Raw genomic sequence first — 25,537 nt, 5'->3', positions numbered from 1 at the left:
CGGGGCCTATCCTGGGCGGGGCCTGGAGAGAAAGGGGCGAGGCCCGGAGAGTGCGGGGGCGGGGCTTATCCTGGGCGGGCCCCCGCCTCCATCCCCGCCCCGCCGAAAACCGCCAAGCGCGCAGCAGCCAATCAGGGCGCAGCGCGCGCCGCCGCCCGCCGTTAGCTCGCTGCCTTGTGTAGCGCGGCCGGTGCTTGACGTACGTGTCCATCCGCCCAGAAAAAGAGGACCGCGCCCACTTCCGCCGGCACCCGCGCCCCGCAGTCGCCCACGAGTGGGCGTCCACGGCTGACGACGGGGAGCCAGCGAGCGGCGTGGCCCTACGGGACCGAAAGGGCAGGGTCCGTTGGCGCCGGCGTCCGGAGCGCCGAGTCCCGGCGCGGAGGGATCCTGCGTGGCAACGGTCGGCGCCGCGGCGGGGACTGTTAGTGCGCGGGCGACGGCGAGGCTGAGGCCGCTGCGAGGGCGCCGCCGCGGTCCCGTGCTGTCTGTCGCGTCCGCTTCCCCGGGCACCAGCTTGCGGGCCTGGTGAGGCCGCGGCGCTGGGGTGGGCGGGGGCCACCACTGCGCGGGCACCCAGCCCGAGGGCGGCCGGCCGCCGCGGTGGCCTCGGCCCCGGGCCGGCCGGGGAGGCCCGGGGCAGAGACGCGAGGGCCCATTTCAGGTGACCGCTGGCGTCTGGCGGCCACCTGGGCCGGCCAGGACGCGGGTGGTCTCGCCCGGCCTGCGTTTGGCGACGTGGGCAGTGTGCCCGGGGGTCCTCGGCCTCACCTGGAGCCTCTGGCGCGGGGCGGGGTGGGGGCGGCACTGGCCGTCGGGGCCCCCGTCCAAGTTGCATTTCCAGCGACTTCCAGTCAAGGACCGCACTCTCGGAGGTGGCGGTCCACTTGTCACTGGGTTTTTAGAAAAGTGACAAGCATTGCCAGGCTGCCGAGCACTGGGCTAGGTGTGGAGGACCAAACGTGATTAGCCGGGGTGGCGGGGGGCGGTTGTCGCGCCGGGGCGGCCGCTGCCGTCACAGGCGCAGCAGGGCCACCCAGCGGGGCCGCCGGGCCCCTCCGGTCGCGCGGCCGTCCGAAGCGAGTCGCGGTGGTGGCAGTGTCCAGATGTGACCGGGTTCACGGCCGGACCGAGCATGTGCGCCGGCGTGCGCGGTCTGTCCTGTACGTGTGGCCCTGGTCGCGACACACGTCGTGTAAACATAGCTTAAGGCGGCGTTGACATCGATGAAGCGCTGGCGTCGCGACAGGTTGTATTGTGTTACCTTCGGCGGCTGCCGAGTTAGAATCGGGTTGTAAAGTGTCTTCGCAGTTAGCGTTCGCTCGTCATCCTGTAGAACACGACAGGAAGTCAGAGAGGTCTTTAAAGTCGGAGAATGTCACTCATTGGATTTGCTTTTTCTGGGAAGCCGGTTGCGGAACGAAGAACTTCAGCAGCTGTTAACGCTTGGGGGAAGGGAACACCCTGACTTGGAGTAGAGTGGTCTTCGGGGCGCTGTCCTTCCTGCCCCTGTTCGGAACCCCCGCGGTCTCGCGGCATGGAGGCCCTGTGCAGTCTGCTCTGTACCTGCCCCGCCGTCTCTGCCACTGCACTGCAGTCACACTGGGCAGCTTTCAGTTCTGCAGGAAAGCCAGGCACTCGGCACTTGTCACGGCCACCACTTACCTTCCTAGCACCCTCCGTCAGCTGGAACGTCAGAGGCACACCTCTTCCGTGTGCAAATGCCCGCCTTCCGTTTTGTGAGAACATTCTGCTTGTTTCCTTCATTGAACTTTTGAAAATTTATGGTTAGAATTTGATCTGCCTTTTCCACTAGGGCTGGTATTTGCCGAGTGTGTTCTGTGCGCTGGCTACTTTGCAAGCACTTTATGTGTTTTCTAACCCGTGCAGTAGGTTATTATAACTCCATTCTACGAAGACACGAGTCCCAGGTCACGTGAAGGAGTGGGATTTGGGTGGTCTAGCCCGGAGGTCTCTACCTTTAGTAACCCGATGCTGCTCTAGGGGCGCGGACTTGTGTCCACAGTAACAGCTGGTGCCTCACAAGGCCTGACTCACAGCAGGTGCTTGTTAACGTGGTGCAGCCGCAGGGGGAGTAGTCAAGTCAAACGAGGTCAGAGCAGTAAAGGCATAGAGAGAAGTGACTGAGTCATTTTTCTTTAGAGACAAAATGGGTAGTGATGCCACATACCAAGAATGAGATTATGAGACATAAATGATGTGATAGAAAGATATTAGTTTGGGGACGTTAACTTTAAGCTACACGTGGAATTGTGGGAAGATCCGGGAGGAGGCAGTACCTGTGTGTCAGGATGACATCACGGGCCTGGCGTGAAGCATGCGCCCAGGGCCCTGTTCCATGGTAGATTACGTGAGAGAGAGAACCAGCTACCAACATTTGAAGTCTTAGTAATTTTTCTGTTTCTAATCAGTTGAAAATACTGTTTTAAAATAAGTCTTCCGCTTTAGCCCTGCCACCTAGTGCGGTGCCCTGTCCACAGCTAGCGCTTAAGTTTGTTGAAGGTGGGAACATTCCTGCCTTAAGAAACTGCTAAGAGAAGTTAGGAAATATGTAATTACCCAGGGGCTCATTGTACAGTCTTAACTGAATCAGCTTAACGGTAACCTTGTAGAAATGGCCAAATGTGACTGTGTACATTGAGCTTTGTCTTCACACTTATTTCCTTGCAAGAAAGAAATGACGGGGCGAGCCAGAGCCAGAGCGAGAGGGCGGGCTCGGGGCCAGGAGACTGCACCGCACGTGGGCACTGTGGTGAGTGGCTGGTCGCCTTCCCGCTGCGGGAGGGCCCTAGGAGACAGAACCTGTTGTTAAACCTTGAGCAGCTTCGGCTGGCCTGTCAACAACGAGTTTAAAACCGTGCCCTACAAAGGAGGCCGGAAATCACCAGAAGGAGCATGCCCCCTTTCCCAAGGGCGTGAGAAGCCGGTTCTTAACTTTCACTGGTGACCCTTCCTGAAGAAATCTTCCAAATAAAATATTTGATTTCTGCTTTAGATCAGTTTGGATTGAATGCCTTAGACTTGTTTAAGACTAGTTATTTCAGATCTGTAATCTCTTGACATAAAAAGAATGCTCTTCTTTATTTGCATATAACTGCAGAGTCAGCCACCTGGCTATCCTCAGCCTAGACCTCAGCAGCCGCCAGCAGAGGGGGAATTGGTTGGCCGTGGTCGGCAGAGGGGACCAGTAGGAGCAACAGCCAAATCACAAGGTGAAGGGAGGGAGAGTAAAGAGCCTTCGCACGTGTGTGTGAGGTGTCGTGTGAGACGTGAAATGGTAACCAGTGTACAAACTCGAAATAAAAAGGTCCTAGTAGTCCTTTGAAGGATACAGGGTCCCTCTCAAACTGTGTAGCCTGCTGCTGTGGGGAGGGCCACCAGGCTTCTCTACCCCCTACAGATGGACAAGAGTACGTCCAGTCCAAGCCATCACGAGGCAGTTAAATTCTAAACTGGCCGTGAGCTTTTTACAACACATTAATATGCCATTTTAGAACATGCTCTTGACATCTTTATGATTGCCAATGCTGGATCAAGTTTAACATTCATAACTTTGGTGCATAAAATACATTTTCACACGTGCTGTATTGGTTCACCCTGATTCGCAGATGCGAAAACTGACAGCCGCCATTCAGAGCGCTAGTTCCGATTCCGGACATTATGCTTTTCGCTGCGCTGCTGCAAAAATGAATTATTCGGGTGCATGATATAAGATTCTCCCACGGCTATTCAGTACGTTTTTTGTGTAGGAGTAAACAGACCCATGTGCACACGGGGGGACCAACACGATAACATTGGCTTTAGTCTCCGAGGGGGTGTGGGAAGCGGGCGTTCAGGAAGGTGGTGTTGAGGCAAATGGACAACGAGGAAACAAAGCTGCTTCTCTACCTCATTTCTTGCATGAAATGTCCGTGAACCCTAAATATTTAGCCGGAAGCAGTGAAATCCATAAACGTAAAGGAAAAACGTGTGAACCTAAAATCTTGAAGTGGTTTAAATTGAACTGTGGCAAATACTTTCCAAGTCGGAAGACACCCGGGAATGTGCTGAGTGGCAGGAGAGCTGTCTCTCTGACAGCGTCACCTCTGTCCCGCATTCCCCGACCCACTTAAGCTGGTGGATTCACAAGGAAGCTGTGTGCACACATAGGCTGGTTCCCTTCCCCATAGTCTCCAGTTGTTGCAATAAACCATTTCCCTTATGTGACGAGCAGGACAAAAGAAACCAGGAAATTGTCCAAAGGCACATTTGCTGTGAGTCCATGATCTTGAGCTGGTGGGAGAGGGAGCGACGGAGGTGAAGGGCCGGTGCCCTGAAAACGCAGAGGCCGATGGCAACGCTGGGCCTCAGGCTTCAGGACTTTTAAAGGAAACTGGAGCATTTTTTACCTCTTTGTTTTCCATTGTTTTATTTTTTGCCAGTGCTGGCAATTGTAAAACTGGCACTTGTGCTCCTTGTGGGACGGCATCATTGCGCCAGCTTCTGGATGGCACTTGGTAGCGTGCAGCCGATGTAATGTGGCCCCCTTTACCAGCAGCCCCACATCCGGGAATGTAGCTGACAGATCCTGGATAAGTGCAGGATAGTGTAAGGGTGGTAACCACACACTTGGCACCAAACACCTGGAAGCGCCTGCCTATGGAGAGGCAGGTGAACACCACTGACCTAAACAAGAGTGCTGTGTGGCCAGCTACATGAGTGTTGACACCCAGCTGAGCCAGACCGTGGAAACCAAGTTGTACACCAGCATTATCTTTGTTTTTAATACGTTCATGTGTGTGTATTTTCTGTATAAAAATTTTGAGGAAAAATACGTGAGTTGATAGCACTTCATTTGGAGAATCAATTAGAAGACAAAGGGTCTCATTATTTGTCCAATTACATACGTAACTTTTCTGGCACTAGGTGTTTTATTTTTTAAGTGCCTGATGAGAATTCATTTATGGGTGTTAATCTCTTTACATTTAAAGGATTTTACCCAATTTTTCTAATCTTGATGCCTCAGTTCTTTTGAACTTAAAATATTTGACTTAGCTGTGTTCAAAATAGCAAAATTTTATTGAATTGGCATACAACGGTATGCTGAAGCTGTTTTAAACCATTTCCCTATTCAACTAGTCTCAAATGTAAACAGTCACGTGGGAAGTGCTTAGATCTGGTTTCTTAAGTACTGTGTTGATCTTCACTGACTTATGGTTTTTATTTTTGTTTTTGAAATTATAACACTTTGTGTAGTATTTCACTAACCTCTTCTAAGTTACTTGTGAATTCTGTGAAACTCCGTCTGTGAAAAGGTGGTATCTGCCTTTACAGATAAGGGTCATTGACTGTGAGGATTAAATCACACTCGGGGGCAGCATGTATGAGGCCCCGTGTTACACTTTACACAGCTTTTGTGAGGATTACATCTGAGAAGTGCTTGTCATAGTAAATGTTGAAATTTCTATGTTTTAGAAACAAATGACACGTTTGACAGCTTTGTTTTTAATGAGGCCTTCACCCTGTGAAGGGGGTGTGGACACAGGGAGGACTCTTAGACTGGACGGTGGCAGAGCTGGGGTGTTTCAGTGAATCACTGGCAGCTGCATGGGGGAAGCAATCAGCAAGGCTTCCAGCTTGTCCGTTCTGAAACCTGGCATCTTCCTGATTGGCAGGCGGGCGGGCTCTGACTGGCTCAGGGTGCTTCCACGGTGTGTCAGGCAGACGGGCATTCCATTGAGGCTGCTCTGGCGAAGTCTGGAAGCTGCAGTTCTGAGCTAGCTCTGGGGTTTGCACTCACAGGAGAACTGAGCTCTTTGTTCTTTATTTCATGTATAATTGTAGAAGGTGTATAATTTCCTTTTTTTTTTTTTTTAAGAACTCCAGATTTCTGCTGGATTTCAGGAGTTATCCTTAGCAGAGAGAGGGGGTCGTCGGAGAGACTTTCACGATCTCGGTGTGAACACAAGACAGAACCTTGACCATGTCAAAGAATCCAAAACAGGTGTGTGAGCCATGGAGCATGCACTTCCACGGGGCTGCCCGCCCAGCGCTCCGGACAGTGAGGGAGGCGCGCTGCCTCGCAGGCCTGCGCGTGGCACCCGGGGGCCCGCACAGCTTTTCCGTTCTCTCCCTTCGGCTCTGATGTGTAGGCTGTACGTGTCTTCAGCTGCGCCAAAATGTTGTTTCATTATAAAAGTTACACTGATCCCTTCTTTCTCTTAAAACTTGTGCCGTAGAGAGATTTGGTTGGTTCAGCTGTAAATTACTTAGTCCGAGGAGACGCTATTTTTAAGTACGCTCTTGAGGGTTTACTTACATAGGACGGCAGTCCCCACCGTCAGCATCTGAGAACTCCGTGTTGTCAGCTGCCCTCCTGGTCACGGGACTCTGCCTGCCCACGTGCAGGGAAGGTTTTGGGGAGGACAGACTCGGCGATGTGCTGACTGCCTGGGGACCCCCTCCACAGGTTCTTCGGGGATTATAGTAAGGCTGAGCACCAACCACTTCCGCCTGACCTCCCGGCCACAGTGGGCCCTGTACCAGTACCACATCGACTACAGCCCCCTGATGGAGGCCCGCAGACTCCGCTCGGCCCTCCTCTTCCAGCACGAAGACTTGATCGGACGGTGTCACGCTTTCGACGGAACAATATTATTTTTACCTAAAAGACTACAGCATAAGGTTATTTCAGACGTCAGGGCAGGGAGTCGGGGAGGGGGTTCCCACTTCCCAGCAAAACAGCCACACCCCGGGGGAGCTGCTTCAGCAACCCCAGGGGCGTGTCTGGAGACGCTTTGTCACTGAACCATCCCGACTCCACCGAGTAACAATGACAACGGCCGGGCGCAGTGCCGGCCCCTAACCGCTCTTCCCCTCGCGTTCTTTTTTTCATTTTACAACTTTCCTGTGCTCTTCACTGTTGCTTTGTGAAACAGGCGTCGTGTGCTCGGGCCCAGTTGTCTTCTAACAATTCACGTCCGGCCCCCTCTCTGGCGCCAGGTCACAGAGGTCTTCAGCCAGACGCGGAATGGGGAGCACGTGCGGATCACGATCACCCTGACCAATGAGCTGCCGCCCACGTCGCCGACGTGCCTGCAGTTCTACAACATCATTTTCCGGAGGTGCGTTAGCGTCCGTTAACGTATTAAAACTGTGAACGTCCAGAGAAGGTGCAATAACTGCACGGTGATGCCTGTGTGGTCGATGTCACAGTGGGGCCTCAGGGTCATCGTGGAGCGCTGCGTGCCATGGAACACTCCGCGTCCAAGCAAACCTTGACGCCAGTGACTTCCCCGCCCGTGTCGACATTTGACTTCTCAGCTGCTCCTCGAGCTTGCGTTACGAGCCCTCCCGCTCTCAGAAGCTTCTCCCTGACTTTGTGTTCCTTCTCCCCGCAGCGGGCGTCTGGGAGCAGGGCGCGATTCGGTCTGTGTGGATTTACTCGTTGCATCGTTAAGGACAAACTGCGTGCTCCGTAATTAGCTTCCCATGTGGATGCTGTTTCCCAAATCTAAAATCAGGTCCCGTGTGCTGCAACACTTTCCCCCCTGGATGAGAAGCAGTCTGGGAGAGGCTGACGTTTGCCTGAGAATAATGAGACATGATACTGGAATCTACATCTTTGAGTTGGTCATAAGATATTGGTTGCTGATGTGAGGACGTTCACGTTGGTGGGTGCTTGTTTTCGGTTAATGCCACTGCAGACTTACTTTCTAAATGAGAGGATAGCAGACTCTTTCTGCTGGGGTCAGGCAGTAAACATTTCAGGCCTGCAGGCCGCATGATCTCTGTCCTAGCCGCAGAGCGCATGTGAAGGAGAGACCACGGCTTTGTTCCCTTAAACTCCACTGAAGGCACTGGCATCGGAATCTCATGTAGTTCATGCATCGTTAATCTTTTGAAGTTTTCTAACCTTTGAAAAATGTAAGAAGCCATTCTTAGCCCCTCGGCCACACAAAAAACAGCAGGCGGCCGGGTCTGGTCCAGCTGGATCACGGTTTGCCAGCCCCTGTGCCAAACAGCACACCATTACAATCGTGGCAGGAGGGATGGCCACCAGTAGTCACTTCACTCTGCCTTTCAATCTCTAGGCTCTTGAAGATCATGAATTTGCAACAGATTGGACGGAATTATTATAATCCAAGTGACCCGATCGACATTCCAAATCACAGGTTTGTACGAAGGGGAGTTTGTTCCTTTGGTTTATCACCAGCTTTGAGAGTGACACTCGAATTTGAAATGATCAGGTTAGTGCTGTGGCTGTTAGTGGTCTCCATCACACCAGTGAACTTGTAACTCGGCTTGACCAGTAGGAGATGTCACAGTACTTGGGTTCTTAAAAGTCACAGGGTATTTATTCATCACTACGGAAGCATCAAGAGTTGCCTAACACTAAGTCTGTATTTGCTCTGAGGTAATAAAACTCTTCAGCTAATGACGATTGCTTTAGAAGTTGCTATAGTATAGTGAGTATAGTGCAGCCCAAGTGGTTTAAGTTTATTATAATAATTTGGGGTGATTTTGGTTAGACTGGCAGCTTTTTCAAGTCGTACTCCAGGATACAGAGTACAGGAATGAAGTTAGAATTTTAATTTAAAATTGAACTTATAAAAGGATATTTGTTATTGAAAATCTTGGATAGGTTTTTATCTGGAACCGTGTGAAACCTAGAAATAAGTAAATTTATTCAGTCAGAATTTTGTACTTTGGACCCAATTGATAAAGGTGAAAACACAACTTGGTACATGCCAGATATGTCCACGTACGCCTCGAGGTCGCCTCACGGCCCCGTTCTGTTCGACAGGTTGGTGATTTGGCCTGGCTTCACCACCTCCATCCTTCAGTACGAGAATAACATCATGCTGTGTACCGACGTCAGCCACAAAGTCCTTCGAAGTGAGACTGTTTTAGATTTCATGTTCAACTTGTACCATCAGACTGAAGAACATAAATTTCAAGAACAAGTTTCTAAAGAATTAATAGGTTTAATTGTACTGACCAAGTAAGACTGCCTTTCGCATTGCAGAGTTACCGTTGGCAGGCTTAGGGGGCGGTGTGGCTTTCCAGTCGTGTCACATTAGGAAGTTGGGTTGAAACTGAGAGGTGAGAATAGCTGAAAACAGGAAGGATATTTGTAACCTTTCTCAAGAAGAGAGTTTTTTGGGGAACATACTCATCTGAAAAGGACAAATATCTAATGACTTTTATCCTTTTGTTTTATTTGCTGATAGTAGTTCGGTCACTTCCGCATCCATCTAGCATAGCCTCTTAAGAAATTGTTTTCCCTTTCTTTCCATAGCATTGTGTACCACTAAGTGACTCAGAATTGTGTTTTTAGAGAGTACATGCTGTCTAGTCTTTCTTTTTAACATCTGTATAAATCTTAAATGCTAGTAAATGTGATCATCCCGCAGGTATAACAATAAAACATACAGAGTAGACGACATCGACTGGGACCAGAACCCAAAGAGCACCTTTAAGAAAGCGGACGGCTCTGAGGTCAGCTTCCTGGAGTACTACAGGAAGGTACGGAGTTAATGCTGATCTTGTCCTCCTGGCTGGTGGTGTTTAGAGCCTCAGAGAAATCTGAAATATCTTTAGTGGAATTTTCTAACACTTACACGTTTGAAACAGATCACTTTTGAAGTTGTATGCGAATGTGTTTGTTAAGGCAATCACAGCACAGTTTGTTTTAGCTCATTATCGGGTGAGAAGTGCCCTGTCCTGATTCCTTCTTTGCGGTAGCACGAAAGGTTACATTTGAACTTGAACACGTAGAAGGCCAGTAGGAGGATAATAGGTGGTAAACACGACAAGGCGTAGCAGCTAGCCATACTGTCCCTTACGCTGTGTTGGCACGTGGGGTAAGTCCTGCTTCTGCCATACCTGTGGACGATTCAGACGGGCTGCTTCGTATGCGCTGCGTCAGCTTATAGGGTGATCTTGTAACACTAGTCTTATAAAGATGACTCTAGCTTTTAGCCCAGTAATCACTAAATTGGGGAGGGGAACACCAAAGGCAAATAGTAGAAAGAAAAAACAATTACCGACTAGGAGAAAATAAAATGTTTGTGGGAATGCAAACTTAATAATATTGTTTGAGTTTTCGGAGGTAGGCAGATCTGGCCCCTGGACTCTTAGAAGGTCAAATCCCATTCGATATGCTCTGTCAAAGGTGCAGGAGAATTACTTTTAGAAAATGCATCGATTAAAATCTTTAAAAATTCATCTTTGAAGTGCTAAATTTTATCTCCTTTTTTCTAACTTTTAGTAGATTATCTCATTTTTCTAAACAGCCAGATAAATGAGCTGTGACATTTTATGTTTTGTCTCAAAAGTATACATCTGACTGGTGATCCGTAAAGCATCTAGGCTATGCTGCGGCCTGATCTACAGGTGCTCTGCTATGAATGAAAAAATCAGATGCCTCTAGGGATAAGAGGCAATTCTCCGAGAAGTTGCCTTAGGAGCGATCTTGTTCTGGGCAAAATGAAAACAGGCCGAGGGGCATCGCAGCTCGCTCTCCCTGCTGCTGCTCTCAGCCCGTCAGCTCCCCGGGACTTCGGCCACATTAGACTCAGCTGCTCTTGGGTGTCGGGGTACTGTGACAATGCGTTTTGGCATTTTACTGTTGCTTAGTTATCACTTGGGTGTGAAGAGCTGGTGTGTATCAACACAAAGACGTCAGTGGAAAGTTTGATTTGGACTTGAAGCAAGGTCGGGGAAGCTCTCTCTTCCTCTGACTGGTGTTAAGGCCTACACGCCTGCCTCTGCTTCCACGAGCGGCCTTTTAAATGCTGACACGCTTCCTGGTCCTGCCCAGCCCTGCTTACTGCCCGCGCAGCGCCCACTAGGGGTGTCTGGTCTCATCTATGCCGGACTCCAGGTAAACCGTGGTCCCCAGCCCCAGGTTACAGCTTTGGCCGAGACGCGCTAAGCTCGGCCGCCTGCTTTCTCTAAGTGTTGGAGTGTCACGGCTGCCCTACATGTGACCAACGCGGGACATGTCATGGTCCCTAGCCTGGCCACTCTGCAGTGCTCCCGATCAGTACCAGGTGTGACATGCACAGAGTTGGGGGTTGTGTCCTTTATGTGCCCCTGTACCTTAGGTGGGCGCTTGGTGACTGAGCGAACGAACAGGTGAATAATAGGTCATTCCAAGCCCAGGCCTCCCCGTCCCTCTCCCTCACCTCGTGTTGCCGCTTGTCACACCCTGGCACCCCACCTGGCCACTTGAAACGCCGGTGCGTCTCCTGATGTAGCTGACTGACGGCCCCCACTTCCCCCTCCCGCAGCTGGGTCCTCAGGCTCCATTTCTCCTGCTTACCCATTTTCAGACTCACACAATTGGATGTTCCTCCTTCTGCCTAAAGTAATCACGTGGCTCCCCATTGCTCTGGTGTCCCACGTAAGCACGTGGATGGGTCCTCATTCAGTGAGACCGTGTGTGGTGTAGCCAGCTGGCTTGCCAGTCTCGTCCGGCGTCTCCCCGGCCGCCTCCGCCGAAGTGCTCGTGTGCCAGACTCTGCTCTTAGGTCTTGGCTCAGATTATTTCCTAGGGGAAGACTCGCAGCCGGGGCGAGTCAGGGGTCTTCCATCAAAGGAGTGGGGTGGGGTCGGGGCATTCTGACAGCTTCCTGGTAAATGCAGCAGGAAGTGGGGCTTGGCTGTTACGCATCAAAGGCCGTGGCTGGGAGCCCCTTAGTGGAGTGGAAAGGGGCTTTGAGGGGAAGGTTATGGTCGGTTTTAACAAGAAAAGCTTTCATAGGGACGTTAAGCGGACAGGAGACCCCTGGTTTGCAGACGTGGGGGAGATGTTAGAATTGACAGGCTCGCCTGGGCCCTCAGAATTTGGGAAGAGGGACCCCAAAGTCCTGTGGTCAGGAGCTCTGCATGTAAGGCCCTTTAGGGGATGAGGGAGTGTATATGCCCAAGTAAAGGACACCTTAATCAGAGGGTGACCGTTAGACCCTGTTCAAGAAAATAAGTCAAACACAAGCGATCTGTGACGTTTTCTTCTGTGAGATGAGCATATTAACTTCTTTCCTGGATGGTTGGTAAAGAGTTCAATATTGAACAAAGTCAAGAACAGGCTAGAACTCGTCTGTCAGTTCATAAAACGCAGTGGCCAGGACCTTGTCACTGGGCATAGGCGTGGGCCACGGCCTCTGGTCTGCGGGCGAGGCGGATCCCTGTGTCACCGGCCCTGCCCTCGTGTGTGCTTAGTGGACATGTGGTTTCTTTTCCACAAACAGCTGAGTTACCCAGAATGTTAAAACCTGCTGAGGGGTACAGGAGCTGTGAGAGGAAAGGGGTCTGAGACGCAGGGCCAGGAGCCCGGGGATGCTGGGACGGTCCTGGGCTTGCAGAGCTGGGCTGGAGGCCCGCGGACCGGCTCGTGTGCATGTGAAGTTGCGGACGGCCGGTGCTGTGCGTTCATACCTCGTATGCACTTACCTTAGCAGTGAGCGCTGGCTGGGGCCTGTGGATGGAGAGGTGTGGCCTGTGAAGTCGACATTCACCTTCACAGTGTCAACATTGTGTAAAATGTTGCCCGATGAAACATGGGTGTGGATGCGAACCGCTGCCCTCCCAGCATGCATTGGGACCGCAAGACACCTGCCATGAGTGCGGCCGCACCAGAGCACGGGGGGCCGGAGGGGCCGTGCTGGAGATCGCAGTGCCGCAGGCCTCTGCTTCGGAACCAAGGAATCCAGAAATGAAGCTGATAGAACTGTGACCCGAAGGCAAGACCTAGAGCCTTGCTGACCTTGCTATCCTTGACCCTCCGAGCTCCTAGGGAAAAGGTGCTCAGCCAGGCGGATGACTCAGGACTGTTTTCCTAGGACTGAAAATGCAAAACTTGCATTTTCAGAACTCGACCGGGAAACCGATACCAGCCTGGCTATTGGCATCGATGCTTAAGCCAGGTCTTCGGCCCCTTTTGTTCGCTGACATGTCACTAAAGGCACTAACCGAGCACCAACACCTTTCTTCTCTTGAACAGCAATACAACCAGGAAATCACTGACTTGAAACAGCCGGTTCTGGTCAGCCAGCCCAAGAGGAGGAGGGGCCCTGGCGGCACGCTGCCAGGACCCGCCATGCTCATCCCCGAGCTCTGCTACCTCACAGGTACAAGCCGTGCGTCCCCGTGCTTGTTCACCCGCACCCCTCCCACTCCCCGAAACCCTCACAGCTGCTTTGTCTCCTTGACGTCCTTTACTCATCGCCGTCCTGCAACCCAGTGTCAACCCAGCGGTTCGCATCCACACCCATGTTTCATCGGGAAACATTTTACACAATGTTGACACCGTGAAGGTGAATTCTTGTTTCTTTAAAATACGCCTTTAAATGTTTCTTTTGAAGGTCTGACTGATAAAATGCGTAACGATTTTAACGTGATGAAAGACTTAGCTGTTCATACGAGGCTGACCCCAGAGCAGCGGCAGCGTGAGGTGGGGAGGCTCATCGATTATATTCACAAGTAAGTCGTCCACCTTGCACTGCGGTGTGGTTTCAAGTGTTTATTTTTTGGTGTGGGTCGGGGCCGTGACGCTCCTGGTGGGCATGACGGTGGCACTGCTGTTTGGGGCGGGGCTGCTGTTCAGGTTGCTAAGTGAAGCTCCCATGTGTCAGGAGGTAGTAAAGTCAAACTGTCGCCCACGGCCTCTAAGCGTTCTCTTGGGAAGAGGTAATAAAACAGCGAAACGCGTCTGAACAAACCTATTTTCTCTTGGTGATGACACCCGGGGTTTACTGTGAGGAAGAGGGAGTTTGGGCACCAGGGTTTTCAGTGAAAGTGACAAGGGGAAGCCCGGGTGAGGGGAGAAGCAGGCGGGTCCTCTGCCCACAGCGCACTCGCCAGGGCAGGTCCTGGGGCGCCAGATGCCCCTGCACTTGCGCACAGCAGGGCTGTTTGCATTGTGTCCGTCTGCCGAGTCCTGACGCTCAGCGGCATGTGAATGTGTTAAATTCGCAGAGACGATAACGTTCAGAGGGAGCTTCGAGACTGGGGTTTGAGCTTCGACTCCAACTTACTATCCTTCTCAGGAAGAATTTTGCAAGCAGAAAAGATTCACCAAGGTGGAAAAACAGTAAGGCGGTTTTTAAAGTCGTGGCTCAAATCAGATGGGGTCAGACTCCCAGTCAAGCGAGCAGGGGTCCCGGGTCAGGCGCCCGCCCATGGCTCCTGACCTCCATCCCCTGTCCACTGGTGCGGGCAAGAGGGAGTGGGCAGCTCCGGGGAGCCTGGGGCCAGTAGCTTGGGCCTCAGAATAACATGACAGTTCATGGAAAGGTGGCTTAAGTGTTAATAGCATGAATTACTTGAGGTCTAGGAGAATTCTCAGTGTCTAATTGGGCCAATAGTTTGCTACTAAAGTGATCTTTCCATGGAGAACTGCATATGGACTTGGCTTCATTTTCGCTAGGACCGTGTGTCGGTAGGGATGCAGATTAAAGATTGTGATGCCTTTTCCATTTTATCTCCAGAAAAGGAAAGCGGGCCCTCTAAACACTTTGATAGAAGCTGTGCCCTTCTGCCTCCTGAGTGCTCCCTGAATACCGACCTAATCGAGTCAAGGACCGTTTCGACTACAATTGCCTAGTATCTCATTAGAAATAACGAAAATACACACCCCTGTCCGAGGGCTGCTGGGGAGGTGGGTAGGAAGGACATGGGAAAAGCTCTGGGCGTCCCTCTAGGTCAGGCGCACCAGGTCACGGAGCCTTGAGCTTGCGTGAGCTTCTGCCTTGCTGCCAGAGCTTTCACAGCTTGCTTTCGGTACCAGACACCTTAGTCACACCGCTTCACTTTCAAAGTTGTACTTGTTTGTCATTATCACGAGGGAGGTGAGACCTGTCCTCGGGGTTTTAGGAAAGATGGAGGAGAACACAGCCGAAGCACGTAGGACGGCAGTGCCTAGTGCCCACGAGCGCTCGAGTGGCCGCTGTCAGCGTGAATGGACATAGTCTAAGTAAGATCGCCATCCTCCTGTGGGTACACTGTATTCCCCCTCGCGGGCACTTTGTCCATCACTGCCGTCCACGTGTCGGGCACTCGGAGGTTCTGAACATGCCGCGATAGGGTTACTGACGACTTTTTGGCTTTGTCACTGAGAACGCACGTGGAATTTACAGTGTCTCTGAACTCTCTTCTAGTTTGATTACAATCCACAATTTGCAGATTGGTCAAAAGAAACGAGAGGTGCACCGTTAATTAGTGTTAAGCCGCTAGATAACTGGCTGTTGATCTATACTCGAAGAAATTACGAAGCAGCCAATTCATTGATACAAAACCTATTTAAAGTTACACCAGCCATGGGCATACAAATGAAAAAGGCAATAATGTAAGTCTATTAAGTCATTTATACTCTGAAAATTAATTAGTCACTTGGAGGGTGTGGGAACTGCAAAGTGATGAAGTATTAAAACACTAACTCGAGCACCCTAAAGACACGCCCGCCGCTCCACAGGACGCGGCCCGGAAGCGCATCATCGTCTCGGGGGGTGGGGGCTCGCAGGGCTGTTCTCAGCGCTGCCGGCCAGTGTGTTAGACACAACTTTTGCCTTAATGGCTACCCTTGGCGTTTTATTTCACACCTTACACAGAAGTGTTTCATGCACTGTAAGCTGCGGGAACTTTTTAATGCATGGTGCGTTTGTTTTTCGTTACTTTCTCTGAGAGCTGGATTACGTATTTCCCTTCTAGGATTGAAGTGGATGATAGAACTGAAGCCTATTTACGCGTCTTGCAGCAGAAGGTCACATCGGACACTCAGATAGTAAGTAGCCCATCGGTCCGGAGGCAGCTGTCCTGGAGTGACTTGTTTACAAAGGGGCCTTTGGAAATCTTAGAACTCGAGTTCATTTCCAAATATTATAATCCAGTTTCCAGACTGGGCACAGGATGGATTGGTTTCCTTGATAAGGCAGCGGGGCTGCTGCTGGCTGTGTCTGTGGCTGTGGCAGTGGCAGTGGCAGTGTGTGCTGGGGCTTGACATCGTGCGCTGCACAGATCAAGGAAGCCTTGGAAAATAGTGCTGCCTTAAAGCGATTCAGACTCAGTGGCTTTAATTTTTCTAGAAAATCAAGGGAAACAGGCACACAGGTAAACATCGATGCTGTCGGCCCGCACACACGGAAGCGTAATTCATGAGGCGGCCAGGACAACTCGTGGCAGACGAGCTCCCACATAGCTGCAGACCTACGAGGCGAAGCGCCCGTGTCACCTGTGGGCTCGGCCCTCCACCTACCCCTGCGCGCCGGGGCGGAGTGGCGCAGACACCAGTGTGGGAGTGACTTTGTGGGGCTCTTGGAAAGGAAGGCAGGGTCTGGGGATGGCCACTGGAGAACTCAGCAGGGGGTTGAAGAGCTGGGCGCGACTCCGCGACCCGAACGAGGGGCCCGGCGTTTGGGCAGGCCCCGTCCGTTTGTCTGTCTGCCAGCTTCACTTAGATAGAGGGGACACTGCGTGTGAGGTTAAAGCATGCCGTGTGGCGGAGTGCTGCACACGCACATTGTGACATGGTCACCGCGACAGGATAGGTCTGCCGCCCGCACCTCGCTGTCACAGCCTTCTGTGTGTGTGGTGAAGTCTGAGATCTGCTCGTTAGCAACTTTTGAGGACATACAGTGCTGGCTGCTGTGGTCACCAGGCTGCCGTGAGCACCCCAGAGCTTGCTGAGCTTATAACCGGAGTCCGCGCCCGCTGACTGTCACCGCCGGGTCCAGCAAGGCTCCGCTTAGATCAGGCACTCCGTGTCCTTTCCCAGGTGGCCTGTGGACTTCCTCGGGAATTTCAGTTTCGTCAGATTCTCAAGCCAAGCTTTCAGAGTTTAAAAACCATGAGCCTAGGTGGGTCGTGAGTAAACGGAAACAGCATTTTAGAAAATCTCTTGTCTGCTTATAAGTTACCGCTTGGCTTTGCTCTCTTCTACCTCAGATTGTCCCCAGCTAGTGATAGAGCCTAAGTTCTAGGTTTTAGTGGCGTTCAGGTCTAAGCTGTTGGCTGAACACGGTCTCTTTCCTTTATTAGCATCCGTCCCTTAGTTGAACGTAAGGAACAGTGTCTGAGCGTTAACGTCCTACTAGCCAAGTGGCAGAGGCGAAGAGTAAAACACGTGGCTGTGTTGGCATTTATGTCTCACAGGCTGGTCTGGGTTCCTGGAATCTGCTTGGAGCTGAAGCTTGTCAGTTTCCTAATTCCTTGTAATAAGGGTGTTTTGTTTCTTTTTAGGTTGTTTGTCTATTGTCAAGTAACCGGAAAGACAAATACGATGCTATTAAAAAATACTTATGCACAGACTGCCCCACTCCAAGTCAGTGTGTGGTGGCCCGGACGCTAGGCAAGCAGCAGACCGTCATGGCCATCGCTACCAAAATTGCCCTGCAGATGAACTGCAAGATGGGAGGGGAACTTTGGAGGGTCGATATGCCTGTGAGTTCCATTTCATTAGTGGCTAAAGTTTTACTCATTTAAGAAAGGTGCGTTTACGCTTTTAGCGTCGCTGGCCCGCTGTCGTATCTAAATTTGCGATATTTCTATTAAAGCTGAAGCTAGCGATGATAGTGGGCATCGATTGCTACCACGACACCACAGCTGGACGGAGGTCAATTGCAGGATTTGTTGCGAGCATCAATGAGGGGATGACCCGGTGAGTGTGCCTGGGTGGCTGCGGCTGGCTGTCAGGAGGCAGCAGAGGCCGGCAGGCCAGCGCTGGTGTCTAGGGGCCTGCGAGAGACCGGCACTTTGTTAATTCTTTAACCTGCTGATTTCTCTGACAATAGATCCAGCTAAGAAGGTAGGAAAGACGAGTAATTACTAGCTGTTCAACCATTTTTACCTTTCTTCACTGTCTCTTAATCCATAGTAGTCAAACTGTCTTCAGGCTATTTTACTATTATTCGTGTTTGTGGGGAGGGTGCATCTCATTAAATGCAACCATCTCTGAGGGCTCCTTTGGTTAATAAATTTTGCTGGTCACCAAAATGTAATTTCAAGTTTTCACAGTGACTTTGTTTTCGAAAACCCACTTGAGTTTACCCAGTCATTTGTACTCACCGTGGCGGAATTATTTTTCGGTGCTTTTATTAGGACTAAGAATTGCCAAAAATAAGGAAGAACAAAAAGGGAAGGTGCGTGGCGTGTCAGCGTCACTAGGGGGCGCACTTCCAGGGTTTTCGCCTTTCGGGAGAGTGACGCTGTAGCACTGATGCGTAATGCAAGCAAACTGAGTGTGTGGGTGTATCAGGAGCTCGCTGTGTCTTGCCAATTCTATTAAAGGCTGCATGAAGTATTTCGAGGTGTTAGCAGATGTCTTTGAGGAGGTTAAAGGTCATGCATTGCTAGGAGGAGTTAAAGGGCGGGCTGTTCCGCCAGCTTCTCACCTTCGCCGTGCTTCTCTCCGAATAGCTGGTTCTCTCGCTGTGTGTTTCAAGACAGAGGACAGGAGCTGGTGGACGGGCTCAAGGTGTGCCTGCAAGGTCAGTCTCCCGCCATGCCTTCTGGTCTCGGAAGTGGGGGCCTCACGGAATTATCCCGAAGCCGGGTTATTGAGAAACATGCCCAGAATCTGGTAGGCGCCCTGTTTGCCGCGTGCGGGTTTGCGCAACCGCGTGCGGCTTCGTTGCAGCCGCCCTGCGGGCCTGGAACAGCTGCAACGAGTACATGCCCAGCCGCGTCATCGTGTACCGGGACGGCGTGGGTGACGGCCAGCTGAAGACGCTGGTCAACTACGAGGTGCCGCAGTTCCTGGACTGCCTCAAGTCCGTGGGCAGAGGCTACAAGTAAGCCCGGCTTTCCTTATAAATGACACCTGTTTAGTTTTGGACCTGTGTCGAGGGCGAACAGGTGAGTGAGAAGGTGGCGTGCCAGCGGCGGTCAGCTCGGCCACGGAGGGTTCCCGTGGAGGCTGTCCTGGGGCGGGGCTGCAGAGGTCAACGTCCCCTGGCAGTCGTCTGCCCACCAGCCTTGCCGCGCAGGGCTCTGAGCGCCCTGTGCACCGGAACACACGGGTTGGTGATCGCCACCAAGATCCCGGGGGGCTGCCCTTGCTCTCTCCACCCCCGCGGAGAGTGAGTGCTCGCTGAGCTCTGCCAGCGACTGGGCTGGTGCTTTGTGATGGAGGCAGTCAGTGGCCTGGTCTCCCAGGAGGAGCCGGTTTCCCCCCTCCTCAGAGACGCACGGCACGCACGGGCGGGCGGGCGCTGGCGTGTCTGATGCCACCCTCTCCTCTGCCTCCTCTGCTCTCCTGCAGACGTCACCGTCTCTGCCACTGGGCAGCAAGTTGCCCCCATTTCAAGCTGGCTGTTGTAGTGAGTGACGTGTGATTGTGCAGATGGCTGAGAGCGCAGACTCGGGTACGGGGAGCATCTGCAGGTCCGACTTCGAGGGCCCTCAGAGACTCGGGAGGCGTGATCCTGCACGTTCCGCTCTGGCTCTCGTGCTAGGCCTCCCCAGCGGCCCTTGTCCCCTTGCAGAAACGAGGGGTGAGCGTCCCGGCTCCGTGTGGCCTGCCGGGCTCTGGGCTGGGCACTAAGAAGGGGTCCCCCATTTCTAGCAGGAGTGCAGGTTCTTCCGGTCTCCTTTGGCCACATTGTAAGGGACCTCTTCTAAGTGGCAAGATTACGCTGTCAGTTCTCAGCAGGTCAGGGGCATCGCCTCGAAGTCGTCATGATTCAGATTGAAATGTAATAAGCAGTTTTTAACATTGTGGAACTGAAGGTTGATATTGGTTCTCACTTCCTGAAACTCTTAATGCTTGTGTTTTCTCGCTAAAATAATGGGTTGATTTTACCGTCTTTTGGTTTTCGAAGTTCTCTAGGCCTTCTTCGTATTCTCTCTGATCCGACTTCCCGTCCACGGGGAGGCGGGCGGAGGACAGGAAGGGCTGGCATGCCACCTCTTCCCCGGCCGTCAGTATCTGCCTGGTAGTACCTGGCACTTCCTAGTCGTAGTGCCTTTTCTCTAACTAGAGAAAGAGACATTTCCAGAAGCGACAGCAGAGGCCACGGCACGTGTTCGTGCTCTTTGCTGAGCCGCAGCCCGAGGCTGGGAGTGCACGCCGTCACCGGGCAGCCCTGGGGGTTTGGCCCGGGAGGACCACACAGACAGGATCTGCTCCCCAGGGAGGATCCCGGCAGGTTCCCCACGATGCCGTCTGGTGAGGCGCGAGGGGCCTGGGCCGACAGTGACCGTGCCGCCGCCTCCGTGTCGGGAGCTGTGCTGAGGTTTGGGCTGCAGAGAGCCATGGTTGTGAGCAGTGGGCATTGAAGTCGGAGTTGGGTCCCCCGCCAGCCTGGCCCCCGTCTGGGTGCTGAGCAGGCTGCTGAGAGGGGTCAGCGAGACCGTGTCCCTCTCAGCCCCCGTGAGCACGCAGGCAGTGGCGGGGGTACCTCCAGAAAAGAGCTCGGGGTCGTCGTACAGTAATGTGACGTCCGGGCGCGAGACCTCGCTCTGGAGAGACGCGAAGTCGGGGCGTCAGTGCGTGTGCGCCCGAGGACCACAGCGTCCATTCTTACTGGAAACGTTGGAGTCAGCGTTTTATAAGGTCGCGTCCCGGGTTAGCTGGTCGGGATGTTCGCTATGAGAACAAATCAAAAGCCACTCCGGCGTGCGCGTGACTTCTTCTGTCACCACGTTTGCTAAGTCGTTTTTTGTGATGTCACGAGACTAAAACCCACTTTGTCTTTTGGTTCCTGAGACAGGCTATGTCCTATCCAGGGCCACTGTTGCCAAGCAGCAGACATCCGTGGGCAGATAGTGGCATTTTTGGAAGTTTCCACTTTAAGGAGGCTCACCTCCCACCCCCACCCTACTCGGGGACCACCATGAAGGAGCGCTGCTGAGTCTGTCCCCACCTGCCCAGACAGGGTGCTATGACTACCTCCCAGGTCGCACGCTGCCCGTCCACACCCCACGGGAAGTGCTCGCTTCCCAGTGCTCAGGCTCGGGAGGAGCCAGTGTCCAGTGGGAGAGAGCATGGGGGGCGGCACTGGCACCCCATGCCCACCAGGCCCACCATGCAGCTGCCCTGCCGAGCGCCTTGTGTTCCCACACCCCTCTCCCCAGACGGTGTTTTTCTGCCCACAGTTTACTGCTGGTCCTTACTCTGGGTCCTCACCAGTCGCGGACCTTCCTTCGCAGTTGGTTAGATAATGTGCCCCAAGTGTGTTGGGGGGGGATGGAGTATGTGAGCGACGGTTTGTCACAGTGAAAACACGACTCAGTGTAGCATTCCTCGCTGCCTTTAAGCCCCAGACTAACAGTGATCGTGGTGAAGAAACGTGTGAACGCCAGATTTTTTGCTCAGTCTGGAGGGAGACTTCAGAATCCGCTTCCGGGAACAGTGATCGACGTGGAGGTGACCCGCCCGGAATGGTGAGTCTGCGTGGTTGGGTCGGGCGGTTCTGTTTTGTGTTTCAGAGCGTGGCCGGTATTGTGTGTCAGCTCCAACGCGTTCACTTTTTAGATCTTAGGCTGTGTTTCTTATAGAAACCGAAGTTTTCAGTCAGTCTGATCTGACGACAGCTGCGGTTTGTCAGCCTCGTGCCTGTGCGCAGTGTTTCCTGCCATCTGTATCGTTAACCCGACAGACAGACGGGGGTCAGGAGCTGTGGCTGCGGACGGCCTGGGCTGGGTTGACAGACGGAACCTTATCCACAGGTTCTCGTTTCCTAATGGGGATTGTCAGATCCGTAATGCACTTAGTTATCCCAGGGTCAGAACGTTTCATCTGAAACTCAGTTGCAGATGAGAAAAGTGGCTTCTGAGTAAACAGAGCTTTGTCTGCGACCTAGAGACACAGTGTGCCCTCAGGACGTGAGAGAAGCATCCTGGGCATTCGGGCACACTGACCGCCAGGTGCATGGAAAGGGGCTCAGCACACGGGCTCAGCTGCAAGGGCACAGTGATAACCCACTGGTCCGTCCCCGTCCCTGCTTCCTGGGGACAGTGAGCAGCTAGGACAGTTTCTGTTTTATACGTGAATGTTTTGGGGCCTTTTTCGAAAGGCAGCTTTATTCAAGAGATAGGGTTGTTCCTGGTGCTGGGTGTCTGTGGCGAACACCCTTCCCGAGGGGACTCTGGGGAGGGGGCTCTGCAGACAAAAGGTGACAACACCGACTTCAGTTCCCCTCATGGCCGTGTGTGACGGTGGGGAGATGCCTTGTCTTGCTCGTCTGTCTCTTTCCCGGGCAGATGCTGGCTGTGGCGGGGCTTCAGAGGGGCTCTGACCTAGTGGGGGAGTCAGCCAGGGGACACCCGGCGGCTACGACGGTTGCGTAGAGTCATTGATTGCAGGGGTCTCTGGGCATTCAGGAGATCCACGACCCTGTCTGTCACTGCTGCCCTGACACCCGAAGCTCATGTGTCACCCTGATCGGTGTGAATAGATGGGGCAAACTCTGAGTTGAATGAAGTATGGAAACTTTCACTACTTTTTATTAGACGCTATCGAAAACGTAACAGCCACTGGTGCTGTTTGGACGCCTGGGGACATCTGCCTCCGAGACTCCCAGAACTGTTCTCAGTTGCCAGCTCTGTAAATGATGGTGTGCTGAAGAGAGGGACTAAGCGTTTGATCGAGCTCTGTCGTGATTTCTCTGTTCTTTTGGGCAAGTCATGTAACATTTCCAAAACTCTCCTTCTTATAAAAACCTATGATCTGTTGTAGATCGGTTCTCACCATATAATTTCTCTGGTTTTGTGGACGTGATAAATTGCAGAGGTAACATCCTCGTGTCTTTATCACGTCAGGTTCCAGTATCTCTGGATTGGCGTTTTCTTGGTACCGAGATAGTGGAAGCAGCAGACGTCACGTTATTTTTTTGTGCTTCTGTTTGGCCCTTAGGTTCCTCTGCTGTTTCTCTGTGCACGCTGTCATGCTCTCCATTCCTCGTACGGGTTTGCTGTAGACCCTTGCTGACTAGTGCCAGCTACGTCTCTCTCTGTGGGACAGCAGTGAGAACAGCAAGGGGGACGGGTTCTGTGGTAAAGGCATATTTGGGGGTGACAGTGCCGGGAGCTGGGCCCGTCCCGGTTGCCATGGTGCAGCCCTCCAGAGCATCCCGCTGTGGAGCCGCCTGGGTCAGACGTGGCCGCCAAGAGAGGGTCGTCGGTGCACGCCGCTGCGACGCGCGGCCAGAGGCACCCGTGACAGCTTCACCGTCAGCAGCAGTGGCTCCCAAGACCCCCACACACGCGCGGCCAGGGGGTCGGTGCCGAGCGTGGGGCTTCAGGGAAGCCACTCTGTCTTGAAGAGATTGGGTTACATTAGAGCATAAGATCGTTTTAGGGCAAGAAACTTGAATCATCGTAATTGCAGCTTTCAGAGAGAAGCCTTACGTCCATGGGGCGTGTTCTTGTCTCTGTTCTGTGATTCCAGGTATGATTTTTTTATTGTGAGCCAGGCGGTGAGAAGCGGCAGCGTCTCCCCCACGCACTACAACGTCATCTACGACAACAGCGGCCTGAAGCCAGACCACATACAGAGGCTCACCTACAAGCTGTGCCACGTCTATTACAACTGGCCAGTAAGTGTCCCCCGTGTCGGCGCTCCCTCACACCGAGACGCTTCTCAAAATGCAGCCGCTGTTTCCAAAGGCTCTGATGGTCAGTGCTGAGATTTACGATTTAGAGAAAGCAGACTTAGCGTAACGGAGCCTTTTTTCTCCCACTAAAGGGTGTCATCCGCGTTCCTGCCCCTTGCCAGTATGCCCACAAGCTGGCCTTCCTCGTCGGCCAGAGCATCCACAGAGAACCCAACCTGTCACTGTCCAACCGCCTTTACTACCTCTAACCTGCAGAGGACGCCAGAGGTGCAGCTGCTCTGCGTGGGGTCGAGGCTTCGGGGCTTCCGGCTTCTGCTTCACCGTCATCTTTCTAGGTGGAACTCGCGAATTAGGAGGTCTAGGCTCAGAATTCTGACATCGCTCTTAACTGACTTCCTTTATAGGTGAAAATTAAGGTTTTATATTTTATCTTGTTTCCTTCTCATAAACATTTTGTGAGGATTTTTTGTTTCCTATGACAAATGTAGATAAAGTACTTTGTATTATAAACAGACTCTTACACGATTTGGAAAGTGGGGATTTACTTGAAAGTATTTTCGAGAGTGTGAAAGTCCTACTTGTAAACCTATGTTGACCTTGTTTTTGAAATGTTTATTTTGAATTTGAAGGAGAAAAGGCATGAAGTGGGAGGCTCACTGCAGCGGGAACGCAGGGTTTTAGCTGGGCGTCTCGTGCCGCGTGTTTTAGAGGTAACAGCTGCCATTATAACCACCTGCACGAGATGGGGGGACGACGTGACATTGCGGGGAAGTGGGCTTGCTTTTCATTTGGGGGCCAGGTGGTACAGGGGTTAAAAAGAAGGGAGCTGAAAAGTTTTAAATTTCAGTCTAAAGAAACATTTTAAGGCTCTTTAACAAGAGGCCCATAGTCTATATTAACATTATTATTTATTTTGCTTTGCAACTGGAACATCATTCTATTTGCTATAAAATAAACTTGAAGTGACTGTCACCTTATTTGAATCACATCGTAGCTTTTGTTTCTACTTGAAGCACGTGCATTCTTTTTCCACTTAATGTAGTTTTTAAATTGCCGGAGAGCACATTCAGTCCAGAGGATGTCCCGTTTCTAAAAGTTAATTAGCGTCACTTCTGAATTTGTGTCAGAGTAAAATCATGTGCGGAAACGCCTCTCCTGCAGCCTTTACAGCGGGAGGATGGCTGCCCACCGCTCGCGAGGGAACGCGGGCTGGGAAGTCGTGATTGATTCATATTTACGTGTTTGTAGTTTTCAGGAAATTTTGCAGGCAGCGGGCTCGAAGTTAAGGAGTATGTGCGTGTCAGGAGAACACCTTTAAACAGTGCTCATCGCTGGACCGAGCGCAAACGCTGAGGAGCCTGCACGAGCCCCTGGGACCGGAACCGATCGAGTTCAGTAAAGTCCTCGCCTCGGTGTCACTGAACTCGGTCTATGGAACGAGGACCTTTTGGGTTGAGCCTTACGAACATATTATGAATGAAAACCGTTCGTTTCCTTTTAGTTTGAGCCGATAACTGCCATCGCCATCATCCCTGCTCTTAGCCCCGGTCGCTAAACTGCTTTGATGTCCAAACACCAGAAGGAAAAAGAGAGGACTGTGAAGTTTCGGAGGGCCGCCAGCGGAGTCCGGGACAAAAGTCACGCAGCGTCAAGGGCGTGAGGGCGTCCAGCAGCCCCGGCACGGGAGGCTGACTGAGGCGCGGACCGTTGGCCATGCGGCCTGTGGCGAGGCTAACCCCCGTCATCACGGTGGTGGTCTTAGCAGGTCTCAGACCGTCCCATGGAGCGGGGGTCTTGATCGTCTTTGAAAGCGTGAGGGGTGGGGAGTGTAGCAGTTGTGGAGCCGCAGTGGACAGAGCGCCACTGCAGCCGGGGCAGAAGGCCGGCGGGTCGCTGAGGGCCCGAGCCACTCTGCGGGCTTTCCACGCCTGGGTGGCAGTGCCTGCGGGCAGTCTGCTGGATGTCCCCTCATTTGCTCTGCA

The 25,537-nt window shown here is 52.5% G+C and overlaps 1 protein-coding gene across 4 annotated transcripts; it reads left to right on the top strand.

Moving 5' to 3' along the window:
* The first annotated feature begins 246 nt into the window (after nucleotides 1–246).
* On the top strand, nucleotides 247–24,538 carry PIWIL1 (piwi like RNA-mediated gene silencing 1). Of its 4 annotated transcripts, none has more exons than XM_039879224.1 (21): nucleotides 247–528; nucleotides 2,697–2,773; nucleotides 3,122–3,233; nucleotides 5,879–6,004; nucleotides 6,470–6,684; nucleotides 7,003–7,124; nucleotides 8,094–8,174; nucleotides 8,807–9,004; nucleotides 9,417–9,528; nucleotides 13,010–13,136; nucleotides 13,371–13,488; nucleotides 13,984–14,098; nucleotides 15,165–15,352; nucleotides 15,715–15,787; nucleotides 17,242–17,442; nucleotides 17,556–17,659; nucleotides 18,418–18,488; nucleotides 18,638–18,791; nucleotides 21,259–21,384; nucleotides 23,390–23,537; nucleotides 23,687–24,538. In XM_039879224.1, the coding sequence occupies exons 2-21, from the start codon at nucleotides 2,699–2,701 to the stop codon at nucleotides 23,801–23,803; spliced, it is 2,583 nt and encodes an 860-aa protein (XP_039735158.1). In that variant the 5' UTR covers nucleotides 247–528; nucleotides 2,697–2,698; the 3' UTR covers nucleotides 23,804–24,538. The 4 variants fall into 4 exon arrangements, with proteins under 4 accessions (XP_039735158.1, XP_039735157.1, XP_039735161.1 ...); XM_039879223.1 differs by having other exon boundaries at nucleotides 2,693–2,773; XM_039879227.1 differs by lacking the exons at nucleotides 2,697–2,773; nucleotides 3,122–3,233 and having other exon boundaries at nucleotides 249–528.
* The last annotated feature ends 999 nt before the right edge of the window (nucleotides 24,539–25,537 follow it).

Source organism: Pteropus medius, unplaced genomic scaffold, assembly GCF_902729225.1.
Source record: "Pteropus medius unplaced genomic scaffold, Ma_sr-lr_union100, whole genome shotgun sequence".
Taxonomy (NCBI): Eukaryota; Metazoa; Chordata; class Mammalia; order Chiroptera; family Pteropodidae; genus Pteropus; species Pteropus medius.
Note: the sequence above shows the minus strand (reverse complement) of the source record. Positions and strands in the feature narration are given on the sequence as shown.

Excerpts from the sequence above, each read along its gene's own strand:
- PIWIL1 (XM_039879224.1), top strand. The coding sequence starts at position 2,699 with ATGACGGGGCGAGCCAGAGCCAGAGCGAGAGGGCGGGCTCGGGGCCAG. Across the intron at positions 17,443-17,555 it reads TTTGGAGGGTCGATATGCCT|CTGAAGCTAGCGATGATAGT; the intron begins GTGAGTTCCATT and ends TTTCTATTAAAG. Across the intron at positions 18,489-18,637 it reads GCTCAAGGTGTGCCTGCAAG|CCGCCCTGCGGGCCTGGAAC; the intron begins GTCAGTCTCCCG and ends GCTTCGTTGCAG.